Source organism: Maniola jurtina, chromosome 3, assembly GCF_905333055.1.
Source record: "Maniola jurtina chromosome 3, ilManJurt1.1, whole genome shotgun sequence".
Classification (NCBI taxonomy): domain Eukaryota; kingdom Metazoa; phylum Arthropoda; class Insecta; order Lepidoptera; family Nymphalidae; genus Maniola; species Maniola jurtina.
Genome location: NC_060031.1, coordinates 2,986,813 through 3,006,927, shown reverse-complemented (window position 1 = coordinate 3,006,927; position 20,115 = coordinate 2,986,813). Strand labels below are relative to the sequence as shown.

The 20,115-nt window shown below is 36.2% G+C and overlaps 1 protein-coding gene across 1 annotated transcript; it reads right to left on the bottom strand.

Annotated features, from left to right (window-relative positions):
- Positions 1-1,110: 1,110 nt before the first annotated feature.
- On the bottom strand, positions 1,111-18,936 carry LOC123879739 (protein scarlet-like). Its single transcript, XM_045927645.1, has 14 exons — positions 18,706-18,936; positions 14,663-14,852; positions 14,338-14,386; positions 12,431-12,480; positions 11,192-11,328; positions 7,270-7,440; positions 6,443-6,681; positions 5,183-5,378; positions 4,562-4,696; positions 3,915-4,142; positions 3,516-3,651; positions 3,088-3,193; positions 2,893-2,993; positions 1,111-2,144 (listed from the first exon to the last, which is right to left on the bottom strand). The coding sequence occupies exons 1-14, from the start codon at positions 18,814-18,816 to the stop codon at positions 1,969-1,971; spliced, it is 2,025 nt and encodes a 674-aa protein (XP_045783601.1). The 5' UTR covers positions 18,817-18,936; the 3' UTR covers positions 1,111-1,968.
- Positions 18,937-20,115: the final 1,179 nt, after the last annotated feature.

Genomic DNA, 20,115 nt, shown 5'->3' with positions numbered 1-20,115 from the left:
CTTTATCTTATCACAGCCAGTCGTATAAAAAGGTTGTTTTAAAACTAAAGAATACAGCCGTCATGGAGAGTACGAGCAGTGGGAGGTATCTACCTACTGTAAGCCTAAGGTAACTCATTCTTTTTAAGCACCTATTTACTTCCAACTTCCAATTCAGTACCTTTATTTTTTGTATGTACCTACAATGATTCCTGCGAAGTTTCTAGATCGATTTTCTAGAAAATTCGGAGGAATTTTAGATTTTGGGTTTTGGTTTTGGATGTCTTTTTTATAAAAGAAATCAAATGTTTAATTTACTCAGGTAGGTACAGTCAAAGGCCGTAAGTCGTGTAGCACCTTAATGATAGCATTGCAGTAAAGCCCAAAAGGAGGGTTATGTATTTGACCTGTATACATAGGGTACTCATAATATAATACAGGCTAGTTTATATTCGTAATTTAAAAAAAAAAACACTGAAGTTTTTAGATATTAATTAATAATTTATTTCATTATCATAAAAATACGATATAAAAACACATTATGTAAATAAAATCTATAGAATAGTAACACTGCAACATCTTAAATTACTAATAAGGATACATACTAAAATTATTATTAATTATGGGAAACATAACTAATTTTATCTGTGCTCATATCTTAAAAGCCTGAATCTTATGAATTTAAAAATTTATTCACGTGCAATTATGAAGATAAATTATTATACCTATTACAGCATTGATTTCGATACCATATTATCAATCAAAAACCGGACAAGTGCGAGTTGGACTCGCACATAAAGGGTTCCGTCTCATCGTACAAGACAGTTACCTATGTACCTAGTTACTTTTTAATTTGCATGACGCTCATTTGAAAATCTTAGGCGCCGTCTCCACGGGGAGAGTATAGCGACGATAGTCTCGCCGTGCCAACAAATTCGATACAAGTGACTCTGAACGAGTATAAAGTCGCGGACTCGTCGCGACTATACAAAAAATCCCCTATTTTACCTCCTTAGGGGTTGAATTTTCGAAAATCTTTTCTTAGTAGAGGTGACGTCATAATAGCTATCTGCATGCTGAATTTCAGCCCATCCGTTCAGTAGTTTGAGCTGTGCGTTGATTGATCAGTCAGTCAGCTTTTATCCTTTTATATTAGGTATATTCAGATGTTAATTTTTTTATGTGGCGCGGGCGGCACGAGTAGGCATTCGTAATCTGTACGCTGATCGCGTATACGATTTTTATAGGATTTTGACGTCGTCGAATTATTATTCAATCTGTGGCCATAAGCCATAATTGTGTATTTAATAATAATTTATTATTTACTGATCTGAAGATAAGCTTATTACAAAATATTATGCTACTAAGATTTAATGGTTTAGATTATAAGATATGAGCTTAGATGAAGTATGAAATGGCACAAAACTAGGTATTAGGGTGCCTGACAACTGAAGTACAGTGGAGCGGAGATGTGTTGAACAAACCAATCCGATTATTGATAGATGCCGTGATAATTACTTTCCGTAATCTGTCAAAAATCTGATTACTCGACTATATACACATCTCCGCTCTGCTCCGCTTCAGTGGGTAGGCACTTTTATGCTCTCGTTTCGTAAACTACCGTTATAATTTATCTACCTAATTAATTGTAAACATTTCCTATGGGGTTTTCCAAAACATTTCTAGGTTTTGAGGTAACATTGCATTTCTTTTCTTTAGTCTAATAAAACACAGAAACGGGAAGAATTCTTAGGTATAACAAGAATTATAATATTATACATAGGTACTTACATAGAAAGTACCTACCTACGAGTAACATAAATTTTCTATCACTCTCTCTTTCTGCGTCGCCATTGCTGTAGGTTGTGACCCCTTTTAATAATCATTGATAAGGGTTACCTATTCCTTGGCATAGTAAAATTATGTTTCCTTTACGTCTCTCTGTATTGGATATAATAAAAAAAAATATTTTCTACTACAGTTTCTTCGTTATTTTCTCCTAGTCCTATATCTCAACGCGAACAGCGCAAGCAGGTGGAAGGCCAGGTAGAGCAGGAACAGCGCCACGATATCCATCCAGAACTGGTTTGGTTCAAAGTCGTACTTCACCAACACTTCTTCGCCGGTGCTGACGCAAGGCACGCCCGGTTGAGGAATCGTGCACGCTGAAATAAAATTATTTTTTTATTTCTTTTTTTAGAAAATATTACAATACTTTTTTTCTAATTACTGTACAAATAATGTCTGCATTTCTGCGCTGGACAGCCAGGCTGATCCTTTGCGCAGAAAATAAGCTAGCCCTTCTATTATTAGAGATAAAATTTCTTTAGGAGCGACTAAGAGAATAGTGCAGATTTCTTTTTGGATGGAAGGATAACCGTGCAAGTTGAAACAGAACAGCTGTTTTGAGCCCGCCATCGTTTATCGAGGTCATTTAAAGTGTCTAGTAAAGTAAAGCTGCTGAGTAAAGTGCTGCGTTTCTGGTGGCTCTCATCTATTCTTATAGGTCTCATCTATTTTATGTCATACTCTCATGAGTATGACATAAAAGAATATACTTAAAGCTTAGGTTTTTTGTTGGGAAATCCCTTGACCCTACTTTTAGTGCCACTTAATATTGCTATCTGAAATTTCTTTTGATAATAATGATCTCTATGGTTGTAACAGACGTTCTTGGAAGTCAGGTAGGTTAACAATAGATTTCCAAAGGTTTGTTGTACATTGAACACAGTAAAAGTGTTATTTCGATTGGGTGCTCCCAGGGTGGTATTATCGGACCTGTTTTTTTGCAAATATAATATGATGGAAAAGTTGGTGTAGCAGGAATGAGCCATCAACAAAAAAGTTATCTAGGTTTACGCTTTTAATACCAAAAGAAATTGGCAACAGCTTAGACTCGTAAAATTCACTTACTAATGTTCTCAACTCCATCCCATTGTAGTATGCTCATAGCTTCATTTGAGTACATTAGCCATGACAAATGCCGAATCCATGAAATGTATTTAGGTATTGAGCTGAAAAAACAGATGATTAAATTGCGATTCAATAAGCTAACCGAAAAAAAGGGGTATGAAATTAAATTGATGGTAATAGAAAATAAATAAAAACCTTAGCTTAATGAAGAGTCCAGAGGTCATCATTAGCGAGTAGTCGAATGGCACAAGGTATGCTATTGCAATTGGCATTGAGCCAAACGCGCATGAAAAGAATGATCCTGGAAATAAAACAGAAATTACTGACGCTCCATATTATAATAATGGTAAAACTTAGTTTAATAAATTGTTATGCAGTCTTAACAAAAACAAAAAAGAAACTGAAACCTAAAATTACAAAAGATTGCATTCTAAAGTTCTCAACCGCGATATAAACTAAACTTAAGGAACTACCTACCGATAATTTAGAGAATGCTATGTTTTGTGACCATTATTGCAAGAGATCTTTGATTATCGAAATATTCGGAAAGTTGTTAAAGTCATAAAAATCTAAATACTAGCAAATGCATTGATTAGACATGACATAAAAGCAATATAACTTACCGCAAGCAATGGCCACGTTAAGGACCAAGATGGACAGAAAGACAGTAAAACCGAAAGCGTAGAACGTGCCTCGAAGTCCTGCCACCCAATATACCACAAAGGTGAAAAGGGTAGGCTCGATCACGAGACCTGGAAACTAGGATAAAAATCCTTGATCAGACAAGCCAGGACAAACAAATGTTAAAAAGAGAATTATTCTATTCTAATTAAATATAAATACTAATTCTTTTAGTAGATTATTTCGGTAGGTAAGTATTTTTAGATAAAGACTGAATTTTTATTTGAGAAGATGATTTATTGAAGTTCCAGTTATGTATTATGAGTGTGGATGTTGGAAATAGTCGAAATCGTCATTTTAGAAATTGTTGAATCAAGATAATTTTTACACTTTTAACTTACCAGAGCCACCATTCTGGCAAAGTAGTATGCTGGCGTAGAATACAACCCAGCCTTCAGTTCTCTTTGCAGCATAGGGAACTCCTCAGGAAACATGTGCAGTACTGAGTACATTGGTGAGAAAGTGTTTTCTGCTATGATTATGAACAGTGCCCCTTGAACATCTTGGATACCAGCTTGAGTGAGCCGAGCTGTTCCGATGAAGCATAATCCCGCTGTCAATGCTATGGCCTGAAAATAATTACCCGGTTTTCATATGCCTTCCACTAGGCTAGCACTATAATAGGGTGTACTTTTACGTGGTTTTGACCTCTAATCCTGGATGCCAAGGTATCCGTAAAATAACCGGAACGCGCCCCAAAAGTAATACTTTTCGGTGTTATGTTGCGTTGACGATAAAGGAAAACTTCGTCAGGAAACTTTCATACCTGTTCTCCATAATACTTCAAAGGTGTGTGAAGTCAGCTAATTTGCAATCTTCGGCTTCAACGAACTAATATTACTCGTAATATGTCCCTGATAAGTAAGGTATCCCCAGAGTACGTAAGCTATCTTATTTTTTTGAATCCTCAATGCAAGTAGTTTTTCAAGAGCATGATTTTAAAGATTTAGGACTTTGTATTAATTTTAAATAATTTTAGGAAACTTACCAATTTTTGTAATATTCTCACAAACTGGACTCGAGGATCCCTTAATATTATAATAAAATATCTGTAGACAAGCCAAAGGACCTTCGTGTGAAAAAATGGTGGCTTATGGTCACTGTATTTCACTCGCCTACTATCCTGAAACAGAAGTTACAAAATGTAAAGGTAAACTTTCATCATAATGTGGCGAAGATCCGAATCATAAATGATAGGAATGTTGTTTCATAAAAATAAACCTTAAATAAACCTGAACGGTTCCAATCAGCTCATACACAATAATATGGGTATTGCGTAAAAATTGTAGTGAAATTGCATTGCTTACGTATAACCAGCTAATATAACCGACCCGAAAAGAGGGGTATTAAAAGTTTGACGTGTGTATCTGTCTGTGGCATCGTAGCTCCTAAACTAATAAACCGATTTTAATTTTGTTTTTTTTTTTGTTTCAAAGGTGGCTTGATCGAGGGTGTTCTTAGCTACGAGTAGGTATAATCCAAGAAAATCGGTTCAGCCGTTTGAAAGTTATCAGCTCTTTTCTAGTCACTGTAACCTTCACTTGTCGGGGGTGTTATAAATTTTTAATTTACACTTGTTATGATAAGTGTTTCAATTATAATTCCGTACCACATCTTCGTTGTCCATAAGATGAAACTCCAAATGTATCTCCATGTCAAGTTCTTTAGCAGCATCACTGACGGCGAATCTGTCGCATACGCTCTTGATGGCCTGACGCGATGCGTCTTCGGACCCAGGGGTTAGAGCCAGGACTTTGATGAAGTAGTCTGTAGGATTGTACGTGATGGGGCACTGATAGCCCAAACTGTGAAAAGTTTGATCATTATAGGGATATAAACAGAACGCTAGCAACAAAAACTTAGTGTTATTAATATAATAACACAATCCAATGCCAATAACCATATGCCTTATAGTTTTAGTGATTTAGTATTTTTCGAACCCGCATTGTATAGCGTGCAAAACTCGGGTCAATGCCCCACCTACGACGCGGCTCTAGCGTCAGTCAGATGTTCTATTTGCAAAATATTGTGAACTTTTACAAAATACAGGATTTAAAATAAAATAATAACGTAGTTTTTTTAAGGTATCTTATCAGTAATCATCAGTACTATCACCTGTCTTCGTTTTTGCTAATATTTTGAATATTTATTTTAAATATACCCATACTATAAGACCAATTATTTGATTTTTGGGATATTTGAATAATTTTAATTTTAATAAACAAAATACGTGTTGAAGGTTAGTGTTATCAGGCTGAAATTAATAGGTAATACGCGGGCCCTTGAACGTTGATGCTGTCTCTAGTTGTCGGGAAGTCCTATTAGGGTCAGCGAATTATCGTTCCGATCGTATCTAATTATTGTAACCGATATACGTATCAACTGTCCGATCTGTCTAGCCTGAGGCGCCATCACATTGATTTTTAATCACCAAAGGGCAAAGGCATTTGAATTTAAAATAATATGGTTCCCACGAAGATGCCCTAGACAAATGCTTTAAATTTTGACTATTGATGTCTATGTATCCAGATTTGTACCGTGGTATTCTTGAGTACAAGTCTTCGATTTAATTTACGATTTCGTTAGCTGATGCCCGACTGCGTCTACGCATCTCCGTCTAAAGAGCTACGCTTCAAAGCTCATCTTTATTTACTTTAACACTATTATCTTTCTAAGTTTCAAACGAAAGATAAAGGCACTAGTCACATTTTGTATTCTTCAAAAAAATACTGTACTATATACCTTCTAGGCAGGCGTACTCAATCTTAGGCTGATCATCACCAACATCATTATCATACTACTTAGGTATTTGGTGTGATTGCAGTCAAGCGCATACCTATTGCGTTAAAGAAAATCTATGCATATGTACCTTTCAAAGAAACTCAGCGCTCCTGAAGCGTTGCCAGCAAAAGCCACTCTTCCCTCCGCTAATAACACTAGCCTATCGAACAGCGCCATAAGTTCTGAGGACGGCTGGTGGATGGTGCATATCACAGTTTTGCCCTGGACTGCGCTGGCTCGGAGTAGAGTTATCAACTTCTGCGCAGACGACGAGTCCAGTCCCGTTGTGGGTTCATCGCAGAATAGAAGACCCGGGTCGGTTAGGAGCTGAAGCAAAATTATTGATTCATTGTCAATTGGGCTACTTTATGATAATATACCAAGACTATAAGACTATACAACCTAAACTGCTGAAAGTAAAACCAGCTGTTTCCATGCAACTTTGTCATTAAGAATTTAATTGTATAATAACCGCAATTCTATATATCTTGGAAATTCTCAGTAGGGGCAATTCGGAAATTTATTAACCTTGCTCAGCCGTATTTAAAAAAAAAAGAATGCTAGTCATGACTTATATTCCCCTTTCCCCTCCAACTAAGCGTAAAGTTTGTGCTAGGAGTGGGTACGACAATAGTGCAACGGGTGAGGTTTGAACCACCGATCTTTCGGGATTCAGACTTAAGTCCGCCCTTCAACCGTTGAGCTATCGAGGCTCTGAATTTCTCGAGTATATGAATACATACTGTTAATTTTGCTTGTGTCCGCCGCCGCGGGTATGGTTTCCACACTAAAGCGCCTGTTTACCTTTCCTAAAAATCTGTTAAACTGATGGGCTTTTCGTGAGAACTCTTTGATTTTTCGGGACAAAATGACTCTACTGTCGGTTTTTTTTCCCCTGAAAGTAATTAAGCTCACCTCTGTAGCAAAAGCAAGTCGTTTCCTCTCGCCACCGGACAGTGTTTTCTGTCCGTCCAACCCACCGATCCGCGTATGTCGGGCTCCGTATAGAGATAGCTGTCTCATCAGCTGGTTGACTTTTCTCCGACGCGCCAGAGGTGTCGTGCGTCGATCCATGCGGAGCCGGGCCTAGAACAGTTTTTTGTCATCATTATCATGATCAATCCATAGCTGAAACACTACTGAGCACGAGTCTCCTCTCAGAATAAGAAGGGGTTAGGCCACAGTCCGCCACGCTGGCCCAGTGCGATTTGGCAGACTTCACATACATTTGAGAACTTTATGGAAAACTCTCAAGCATGCAGGTTTCCTGACGATATTTTCTTTCGTCGAGTGCCCGGGTTAAACCCCCGACTTCCCGAATAGGAGGCTGACCACACTAAGTTTCAATTTAAAACTTTGCGATTGCGAACTATATATACAATTCTGATAACAATAAATATACTGAAATGTCTTTGAAGACAAGGACTTATACTTAATTCAATGGAATTATGTGTAAGTCTTTGAGTGGAGACCGCATATACAGTTTGAGTCATGAAAACTTTGACATAATTTTTTTTTAAAATTTGTATGGAAATTTTTATAATTTAATTTCGTCATTTTACTTCAGCATTGTATTTATCCGATTAAAGTAGCATGGGTACGTGTCGTCATTATATACTAATTACCAAACACCCTGTATAAGCAAGCGTAGTGTGGAACGCCCTCCAGCATGATGGACTGACGATATAAAGCGGCTGACGGGAAGTGGCTGGATGAGGAAGGCTGAGGACTGGGTGAGGTGGCACTCTTTAAGGAAGGTCTATGTCCAACAGTGGATGTCCACAGGCTGATGATGTTATTCTTAGTTGACACACTTTTATGATTCAGGTAGTTAAATAAGCTTTAATTTATTAGGTGTTTAATAAGGGCTTCGGTTATTAGGAATAAGCCGGGATTTGAATTCAGGCCGTTGCCTTTCGGTGCCGTAACTTGAGATGCCCGTGAAACCACAAATTGAGTATTTCTTAGAGATATCATTTACGTGTCATTGTTTTAATTATTCTAGGCTGCGGTGAAAGCAATACCTGAGTGAATAAACCTAATTGTAGAGTCTACACTTACATTTATATTTTTCTCACTGTAAATCATGGCAGATTATTCACATTACCGTTATATTGTAACATTACCGGGAACAGAGCCAGTAATTTACTAACCCCCAACCCAAAAAGAGAGGTGTTATAAGTTTGACGTGTGTATCTGTGTATCTGTCTGTGGCATCGTAGCTCCTAAACTAATGAACCGATTTTAATTTAGTTTTTTTTGTTTGTCTTAGCTTTATCCAAGAAAATCGGTTCAGCCGTTTGAAAGTTATCAGCTCTTTTGTAGTTATTACAGTAACGTTCATTTGTCGGGGGTGTTATAAATTTTTAATTTACACTTATTATATTAGCAACTCTTGATCCAGTATACTTACAGAAAGTAAATTGAGCAACGGGACAGTATGGATTTTAAGGACTCTATGGTGGATCAATGAAGGTGCGAAAGGATTTCTACCGCACGGGGGCTACAGCACTTGTTCCTCGCGATATGAATTGATATGAGTTCCTGTAGGTCATGCGGACGAAGTCGCAGGCAAAAGTTAGTATAGTTATAATACATTTTTATGGAAAACTAAAACTATGCAAAATTCCATAGAAATCGGCCGTCGAAGCAACAGCTACAACAAAAGACCTCAAATTCGATCAAACTCACTCCAACTCGAATTCGAGATATTTTTAAATTTTGTGCATTAGGTAATTTAAAAGCCGCGCGTGCCAAAATGACCTTATATTGTTTGTTGAGCCATTAATTATGTTTATTTATTAGTTTAGCACGTGGCCGGTACACTTATCTGATTTGTTTTTTATTACTTTTTAATGACTGATTTGCATTTTGATTCGTAATAATTTGAAAATTAATTATTGATGTGTTTTTGTAGTTCGGTATGTACCTATGTAGCCTTGCATCCAAACGTGCTATGCTTTTCCAGTTTCCACACGCGCGCGTGGGAAAACTGTTCAGCTGTCAAAATAAGAGACGCGTAGACAAGGCGGGATGCGATTGCACTTGCTCAGCAAAAAAGTAGAATTTGCTTCAACTAAGACGTAACGTGGACGTCTGTGTTGGTGTTGGCTGGCGGGCGTGCTCTGCCTTTTTGCAGTGTTTTTTTTTTTTTGTCAAAACTGACTGGAAAGCGTTCTAAAGGGGTGCCGAGCGTATGTCGGCGAACGCCGGCTCAGACGGGGTCCGTACTTACATACAAATAACAAAAAATTTGGCATTGGCTAATCTTTGTAAAGCCAGACGAGAGAAAAAAAAAGAAAGTCGAATTTGCTTCAATGACATTATACCAAGACGTAACGTTCGAATTGTAGAGGCATGCAACCTCTACTCGCCAATGACGTTGGCTGGCGTACGTAGAAGTACGTAAACTTATTCTTTAGAACGTTAACAGGGCTCTCTCCGTCACTCGTTTCATACAATCGTAGTTCCAATTTCATTAACCAAAGTCCATGAAATTTTGCAGACATATTCTAGAAACTAATATCTGTGTCTGTGGTGTTTTAGATTTTTGTAAAAATATGTAGTTTTAAAATTACAGGGGCTCAAAGATTTGTATGAAAATTTTTAAGACCGCGTAACTTTGAAACCGAATATTTTAATAGAAATCTGGAAAACCATCATTCCATCATTGACTAGAATTGAACCATTTTTGCTTACAAACTATCCAAAGAATGATGGGCACTTTATTCGCCAGTTTCACAAGTTAACTCACTACTTATACGTAATTAATGCAAATGTAAATCAACCTTAACACTAACAGATATTGTAAAACTATTTATATGAAGATGTGTTTTAACAGATATTTTAAAACAATTACCTATGGCATAAATATTCATAGCCTATTTTATATTTAATGACTACGCTATAAAATAGGCTTGTAAACAAATTAAGGGCCCTTAGAGGACCCTGGATTTTTAATTTTAACCTAATTATTTAAAAAATTCAGTATTAACTATCGTTTGAGACTCTGGGTCCATGGTTATCGGACAAAAAATTTTATTCATGTGTCCCAGAAATTGAACCACGCCACCGCGTCTTTCTGATGAACCCAAGAGCTGGCGCTTATTTAGCCCAACTGCTAAGTTGGCTATTCAGAGAGAAAAAGATGTTAAAATAATGCTAAAATTCTGATTTAAGTGCAATATAATAACTAAAATCTGCATCATACACGGAAATTGTTTATATTTTTTAATGATGTCCGCGCCACTTCGTACGCGTGGTTTTTTGAAAATCGCGTGGGAAATCTTTGATTTTCCGGGATGATTTTAATTAGGATAAATTCGTGTCTGACTTGCAAGCTATCTCTGTACTAAATATAATATGATATAATTATACAACTTCGTCCACACGAGTTCAGGTTTTACAATAGGAACTCTGATTTTCCGGGGAGGTTTTATAAACCTATATCTACGCGGACGAAATTGCGGGCATCAATTACAACGGACAAACCCTACATTTCCGTTGTCGGGTTAGTATTATTTTTAAAAAGCTAAATAAATAATAAAAAAAAATATTCGTAGACATGATTAAAGACTGCCCCAAGCTACCTACTCAGGTTTCCGGTACAATGTCGAGTAAAAGCCAATTAGGGTAAATATGGGTATATGGGCTGATAGCTATGCATTCCGATGTCCTACCTATAAACTCAAACTCAAAATACCTACAGTAGAGTTTTCTTGACAGACACGACGGACGGACACATAGACATACAGATAGACAGACAACTAAGTGATCCTATAAGGGTTCCGTTTTTCCTTTTGAGGTACGGAACCCTAAAAAGATACTAGAGACTTACCATGATAGTGAGGTGTTCCATAACGGTGAGGTTCTCCACGAAGAGCTCATCCTGGTGCATGTACCCGCTCTCTCGGTGCATGAAGTCTCCCACCGGGATGCCGTTCATTGCTATATCTCCGTCTATGATCGTGTCGCCTGGTACAAATAAAAATACGTACAATTAAAAAAACTGATTTATATTCGAAATAACTAATAAATAAAAAATACGAAATAAATAACGGAAATAAAATTGGATCAAATGCGACATGAGTACTTAATTAATTGATTTTTAGGGTCACGTACCTACCTCAAAAGGAAAAACGGAACCCTTATAGGATCACTTTGCTGTCTGTCTGTCTGTCTGTCAAGAAACCTATAGGGCACTTCCCGTTGACCTAGAATCATGAAATTTGGCAGGTAGGTAGGTCTTATAGCACAAGTACAGGAATAAATTTGAAAACTGCGAATTTGTGGTCACATCATTTTGAAAAAAAAAATATGTTTCAATTTTTAAGTAAGATAACTATTCCAAGTGGGGTATCATGTGAAAGGGCTTGATCTGTATATTCTAAAACAGATTTTTATTTATTTTATGCATAATAGTTTTTGATTTATCGTGCAAAATGTTGGAAAAAATACCTGAGTACGGAACCCTCAGTGCGCGAGTTTGACTCGCACTTGGCCGGTTTTTTTATTAATTAACGACCTGAGTAGGTAGTACGAGAATGCAAATTTTCAGAAAAAATTCCCAATGTCATGTTGGAAACTGAATAAGTAATATAATTGGTAGACACTAGACTAGACCGGATTTATTTTGAAAAATACTTTTATTATATCCACCTAACAAATTAATGAATTATTATGATTTGTAACTAATTTATAGGTATAGTCTTCTGTACATATAGGAACTTAGCTTATCTACCAAACTATGAGTGCTAACTCGCCAACGTAGATATGTACTTGCCAACAAACTGCTTGTACAGTTTGGCTAGATGTTAGTTATTTATAAGTTCACTAGAGGATGCCCGCGACTTCGTCCGCGTGGATTTAGATTTTAAAAGATCCCGTGGGAAATTTTTGATTTTCCGGGATAAAAAGTAGCCTATGTCCGTCCCCGGGATATAAGCTGACCCTTTCGTCAGAATCGGTTAAACTGTTGGGCCTTGAGAAGGTAGCAGACAGACAGACAGACACACTTTCGCATTTATAATATTAGTAAGTATATTTTCAGGGTTCTGTTTTTTAAAATAATACTTACTTGTACTCCGGTGTGCTAATGCGGTCATCAATGTGGTTTTGCCAGCTCCACTGCAACAGAACAACCCAAATATAATATTATTTATAACGTCTAATTTTTTTAACACATAATTTCCGGTTTTCATATTAAATTCTACAATAATAATTTATTATTACTATGTTCTTATGAATCACACAAGGAACTTTCCATTGGTAACCTAAGATACCAGAGATTAGAGATGACCTTAAATTACTTTTAACTTGCGAAAACAAATAAATCACAGATTTTTTAAACCTAATTCCACGCGGATGAATTCACGGGTCTGAAGACGTCCTCGCTCCACACCGCTTTACTGGACAGGTAGCCTAAGTAAGTTGCAGCTATTTTAATGCACTGTAGTCTGTAGATAAACATTATAATATTCATGCAACGAAGAATTATTTTATTATTATGCAATATCCACTGACGCTAACAACTGATGCTCAATGATGAACCGGTTAACAAATCGAGCCTGTCTAATTAATCTACTATCAATTGTGTAATGCAATATGCTATTAATGTCAATGCACAAAGAGATGAGTAAACAGTGAACGATGCTCTTCTTATATTTTAATAAAGAAATTGTATTTTTTAGGGTTCCGTCAAAAGGAAAAACGGCACCCTTATGGGATCACTTTGTTGTCTGTCTGTCTGTCTGGCCCTCCGTCCATCCGTCGTGTCTGTCAAGAAACCTATAGGGTACTTCAGGAATCATGTTTGGCAGGTAGGTAGGTCTTATAGCACAAGTAAAGGAATAAATCCGAACCCCGTGAATGTGTGGTTACATCACAGAAAAAAAAAATTAAATGTGTTTAAATTTTTAACTATACCAAGTGGGGTATATGAAAGAACTTTACCAGTAAATTCTAAAACAGATTTTTACTACTTTTTATGCATAATAGTTTTTGCATTTATCGTGCAAAGTGTCGAAAAAATGCCCGAGTGCGGAACCTCGGTGAGTCTGACTCGCACTTGGCCGGCCCTTTTTTTTATTCAATAGGCCGAACATCAAAGTCATGATTCAGATGCGATTACTGTAATTGTGTTAATGGCTGAATTTGTGGTAGGTAATTATGTAAATATAATAATGCACTTTACCGCTAAAGCACATAAACCAGTTAGAGTTTTTCCGCCAATCAGGCACCTACTTGACTGAGTCAGTTAAAGTGCGACAAATTATCATGACTAGGCTAATCACAAAATTACAACAAAATTACAAATTTCTAATTATTAATTACAAAGTTTTAGACACTTATAACTAAAAATAATTTAGAAAACCTAACAAGACTAGCACAAATTATTGATCCACTGTCCCTAAACTCGGTAGAAGCTGTATTTAGGCGACAGTGCTCTCCTTTACTAATTGAGTAGGAGTAACAAAAAATATTAGGTTTAATTTACTTTTTGTTTCACTTCCCGATTGAATTCTTGATCAGCCATTTTGCATAACAATTCTATCTAATATAGGTAATAGGTATCCATAAGTTGGCAACGTTGTTCTTTCTTTGGTAAAATTGTATGGCTTCTTCGGCTATTTTGACAAATATAACAACGTTGCTCAGGAACTTATCGACAGATTAGAGATAGATTGATTTCATTTTGGCCGTTAAAAGATGCATAACCTCCGCTAATGAATTCACGAACGGAGTAATAAATCCGTCTCATTCATTATTACAATACAGTGTTACTATATATTACTATTATAGCACTGTATTATTTTTGACGTAGTATTTTTGACTTGAATGTATGTAGGTTTGAACGTTTTTCAGAAAACACAATATCCAATACGCTTACCGTCCAGCCCAACATAATATTATTTAATAATAATGTTATCTGTAGAAGCTATTTCGCTCTAAAGGTAAAAGGTTAAAGTGCTTTTTGAATCTTACCTTGGTCCCATGAGAGCCACCAATGTCCCTGGCTTGGCAATTCCGCTTACTGCGAACAAAAAAACGCGGCGGGTTGTTTAATTTATAACATACATTAGATAATATATCATCACAGTATATCACGGATAAGAACTATGGCGTATATTTTTTATTACAGGTTAGGTTTGCGCTTGACGACAATCATGCCTCAAGGTAAGCAATGATAAGGTCTGAGCGTATCAGAAATGTTTCCCGCCGATACTAGATCTCTACCACATAGGGAAAGTACATGCTAAAATAGAGTATATATACGAATAACATAAAGTACGTTAGAAAAGGTACATACCATTGTTAACCAGTCTCTTGAGCTTCCCATCCTTGAGCTTGACATGAACTGTGACGTCACGCCACACCAGAGTGCACGGACGAGGTGCAGGGGACGCTCCCAAAAGTTCCTCCACTTCATCGAAAAAAGGATCATTGTATTTAGAGGAGATGCTGCTAGCTACATATACTATGTCGGCTGGTACCAGTTCCTGTCAAAAAAGGTGTCATTAAAAAGACATGCATTAGATTTTTTAGGGTTCCGTACTCGTAGAGTGCCAACGGGACTAAATATCTAATAATAAGCCTCCGCTGCTCGTTCGTTCGTCCATCCGTCCTTCTATCTGTCGGCGGGCTGTGTCTCATGAACCGAAATAGCTTTTTTTTTTTTAAAATTATACAGACTAGCGCTTGGCTGCAATCAGACCGCTAGCAAGTGATGATGCAGCCTAAGATGGAGCGCGCTTGCCTAGAAGTTGCCTATTCACTCTTGACTTGAAGGTACCCATATTATAGGTGGAAGGGAAAACTGACGCCGGAAGGGCGTTCCATATCCTAGCGGTTCGAATTAGGAAAGAGAAAGCAAATCGTTTCGTACGTGTTCGAGGAATTTATTACTACGTACGGATGCAGACCTTGACGATGCTTGGTAATACGATGGTAGAAAGGTGAAGGAACTAGTGAATTGAAAGTTTCACAGAATGTGTATTGCCGCTATGAAAATGAAAAGAAAATATGTTATTTCAAGGAGAATTAACTAAGAATTTAAAATCTATTTGAAATCTACGGTAATGCTTGTTATGGAATATTTATATTAAGTTGACCTATAAACTAAAATTTACTGAAATCATATTGTCATCTCTTAATATTGCCTACTAGCTGATGCCCGCGACTTCGTTCCCGTAGGTATAGGTTTTAAAAAATCCCGTGGGAACTCATTGATTTTCCGGGATAAAATGTATGTACCTGGAATGTGTTATTCCAGGGTATAATCTATCTCCATTCCCAGCCAAATCCTTCCAGTAGTTTTTGCGTGAAAGAGTAACAGACATCCATACATCCATCCATACATACAAACTTTCGCGTTAAACTCGTGATATTAAAGTAGGATTTCTTTACAAGTGCAATAAACAATGCAATAATAATAAAGTTGACAATGACACAATTATTATTGTCCATCGAAGCGTAATGTATTAATGAGTTGCTGTAATTATACCCCTAAATAATAATAATTAGCCTTGAACTCTACTTGTAGACTTCTAATCTAGGTCTAGGGCTAGCTAGGCAATGTAACAAAGATATAGAAAGATATAGAATATACTTAAGAGAAGTAACACTAGCGCCCTCTATACAGACGTAGTTTGGTTTTCATTTGTACACAAACTCAGTAACCAATCTTTACTAGATTGGTTACTGAGTTTGTGTAATGAAAACCATACTAAATAAGAAAGCAGTGAGAAGATGGAAAAAAAACAGTTAAGTGCGAATCGGACTTGCACACGAAAATTCCGTATCGTCGTACAAGAAATGGGACTTTTTTTGTGATGTAACCATAAATTCACGGCTTTTGGAATCTTTGCTTTACTTATGCTGTAAGACATTGCTACCTGCCAAACTTCATGATTTTAGATCAACGAGAAGTATCCTTTAGGTTTTAATTTCTTGACAGAGACGACAGACAAACAGACAACGAAGTGATTTTATAACCGGGTTCCTTTTTTCCTTTTATAGGTAGGCGCGAAATCTTAAAGAAATATTATAAAGATGAGAAGATGATGAAAATAATAATTATTATTATTTTGAAAATAACGTAAGTAATTATTGCACGTTAGATAGGTGTGGAGGTTGACATGTTATTAATCACAAACTATCGATAAGATATACATAAAGGTAGGTACGTATTTAGTTACAAAAAGCCGCAAACTAGGTTCCTCGCCTACAGAGCCAGCCTTCGCGTGGAATATTAGATTACGCAATATTATTTAATAGGTTACAGAAACCTTCCACATAAGGCACCAAAGATACCACTATTTTGAGGAAAATTTTTTTTTTTATTGAACTCAAGACTGCAACACAACTCGCACTTGACTGGTTTTATTTGTATTAGTTAAGTTCTACTTGTATTAGATGGGTATAGATAATTTTCTTATTCAATACATTTAATCGTTTTTATTTAATATTATTAATTAGATTTAATCTAATTAATTTATTCTTAAATTAATTAGATGCATACTTAATTTATGTATTTATAAATTACTAACTCATGCCAGCGACTTCGTTCCCGGGGATATAGGTTTTAAAAATCCCGTGGGAACTCATTGATTTCCTGGGATAAAAAGTAACCTATGTGTTAATTTAGGCCCCAGGATATAATCTATCTCCATTCCAAATCTGAAATTTGGAAATCCAAATTCGTCCAATAGCTTTTGTATAAAAGAATAACAAACATCCATCCATGCATACACACAAACTTTCGCGTTTATAATATTAGTAGGATTATTTTAATTCACACAAAACATGACCATATTCAAAATTCGTAATTAAAATCTAGATCGATAGGTATTTTGCTAGGCTTTTTTTTAGAGTTCCGTAAGTTCGAATGAAAAAAACGGAACTCTTGTAGGATCACTCGTCGGTCGACCTATCTGTACGTCTGTAATAGCTAATTCGTTCTGAACCTATAGGACACAAACTATACAGTAATATTATGGCATATCAAAAAAGGTTTTGATTCTCAAATATATTTTTTCACAATTTTAAAATAAATCGTACTTATTTTGGAGAATAGATAAAAATTAAATACCACCCTCTTATCTCTCCTAAACTACAGTCTATGAAAAAAATGCAGAAAACAGTTCAAAAAATCTGTAAAAAGTCTATGTTATTAGAAAAATCTAGTAAGTAAGATATTCATCATACGGAACCCTTTCACCGCAAGTCCAACTCCCACTTGTCTGTTTTTTTTAATAGAATGCACTTATTTTAATATATTTATCAATAGAGCGTAATAAAAAAAAATTCTTTTGCATTTCAATAATAGTGGTTAAGACGTCCACTTCCAATTCGGGAAGTCGGGGGTTCGATCCCGGGTACGCATCTCTAAGTTTTCGGAGCTATGAAGGCACATTGATAAGCAATTAAATGTCACGTCTTGTTATAAAGGTGAAGGAAAACATCCTGAGGAAACCTACACGCTTGAGAGTTCTCTATAATGTGTTTAAAGGTGTGTGAAGTCTATAGTATGAAGTCAATATCATTATATTTTAATACTCCAAAGCTTAAAGCTTCTTGCTATCATTGATTTTATTGTTAAAAATTCTCAATTGCATAAAAATCGGCGATTTACACGACAGGCAAATAGAAATCGTATTTAATTAAGTAAGTAACAGGTTCCCGACTCATACGCTCTGCCTCAGAAAAGTCGGAAAGTCATATTTTGTGGGAATGAGTGTAATAGTTTATAACAAAGTTCCACAGTCAATTTTTGCCTTACCCTTCCACAAATTTAAAATCTATTAAATTTAAAAGTGTGCTCCTAAAAAGCTTTTATTCAGCCGAAAATTATATAAATAGTAAAAAGCGTGGATTTGACTCGCCCTAGCAACGCGCGGAGCAGCAATTGCGTAAACAATAATTTAGTTGTTGTAAATTGAATATTTGAAAAGAGCAACCGCCGAGTTTCTTTTCGGTACGAATGACATTCCAAACCAGTGGTAAATTCTTTTGACGATCCAGCACTTGAAGTTTATTTGAATAAAAATCTACTCTATTCTATATATACTTAATGTTCTTTATCACTATAGTATACACTATACATATTATAAATGCGAAAGTATGTTTGTTTGTTGGTTTGTCCTTTAATCACGCCGCAACGGAGCAACGGATCGACGCGATTTTTTACAAGGGTACCTATAGTTAAAGACCTGGAAAGTGACATAGGCTTCTTTTTATCCCCGAAAATCATAGAGTTCCCATGGGATATTAAACGGGATATAAAAACCTTAATCCACGCGGATAAACTACGATGTCGCGGGTAAATAGATATCTGCTTATTAGAATACTTACATGCATGTTATCCAACACATCGGCATTTGAACTGTTTTTGCTCGAACTCCTTGCAGACGCCAGCGATGCTGAAGAAGTCCCATTATTATCATGCGTTGATGACGAACGCATCTTATAGTGCACAAAATATTAAAAAAAATATCAAAAATGTTCGAATTTTAAATTGCTTTTGGAACGTAGCATTTTACCGCGAGCGTAGCTACGTTTGACGGCAATACCGAGCCGGCGATGTTCTACGATTGCCGGCCGTTAATACTTCCGATAAGGACAGACTGAGCTTTTAGAAAGAGAGGCGCGAAGGTTCAATTACAGGTGGCCCTCCGTAGCTCGTAGTTTTGAATGATAATAAATAGTGCAAGAGGTAACAGACGATTTTAAGAGGGGCTTGATAAAAGTTGAAAGTTTAAACGCTGCAGTATCCTGCCTGGTGGTACATTGTAGGTTCAAAACTTTCCAATTTCTGGGCGGATTTACTATATTCACCTGCCATTATAACAACATCTCATATTTATGGTCACTGGTCAGCCGATAGGTGTTGTGAAGTTTCAATAATTAGTGTTATTAACTAGATAGAGGTACCTATTATGTATTATCTTAGCTTTAGTTTTTTTGGTATTTTTCTAAAAACCTTTAAGGTTACCTTCGGCTTCAAGCCATTTTTTTTTATTAAATACCCATATGCCCTATATTAATATTAATGGGCTTTTAACTTCAATTTTATCAAAAAATACTTAATAAATAATTCATAATTTTCATTTTTAGTGAATTCACTGCAATCTGTTTGGCTGGTCTACTGGCTGGTTGGACTTTGCTCTACCTACTCCGGAAATGTAGAACGTAGAAGTGCCGTAGAAGAACCGAAGTAACACAAGTTTTCTGCTTGCGTTAAGCATCTCTTTAAAGTTTCCCCACTAGCTCTCGGATTATATCGTATAGATTGCTCAAGAATTTCGGTGATGACAGGGAGTAGTACTTAGTAGACCCGGTTTTAAATATATTTAATAAATATTTATCGTAACAATAGAACTTTAATGCAAAAATATGTAAGTTGTCTTAACTTTATTTTGAATGTATTATCACCATTATTCAATAGTAATCGATGTAGGTATGTGTCGAATAGAGGTCCATAAAGATAAAAATCGCGCCCATAAAACCAATTTGTTTTGCTAAATTTGATTGGTTTGGTTGTCGGGCTCGCGCTTAGGTTATAATTAATGCTCGTAATCGAGCGCATGCGTGTTCGAAGGTACAAAAAATCATAACCCTTCCTTTTGGTTTTGCCGTAGTCGGGTAAAATCAACGGAATTATGCTAATTTTATAGATTTACATGACATTCAAGCACATTTTCGTTGACACAATTAGTATGGAATGGGTTTATAGAGTTCGTCATAAATTATGGCAAAAGTAAA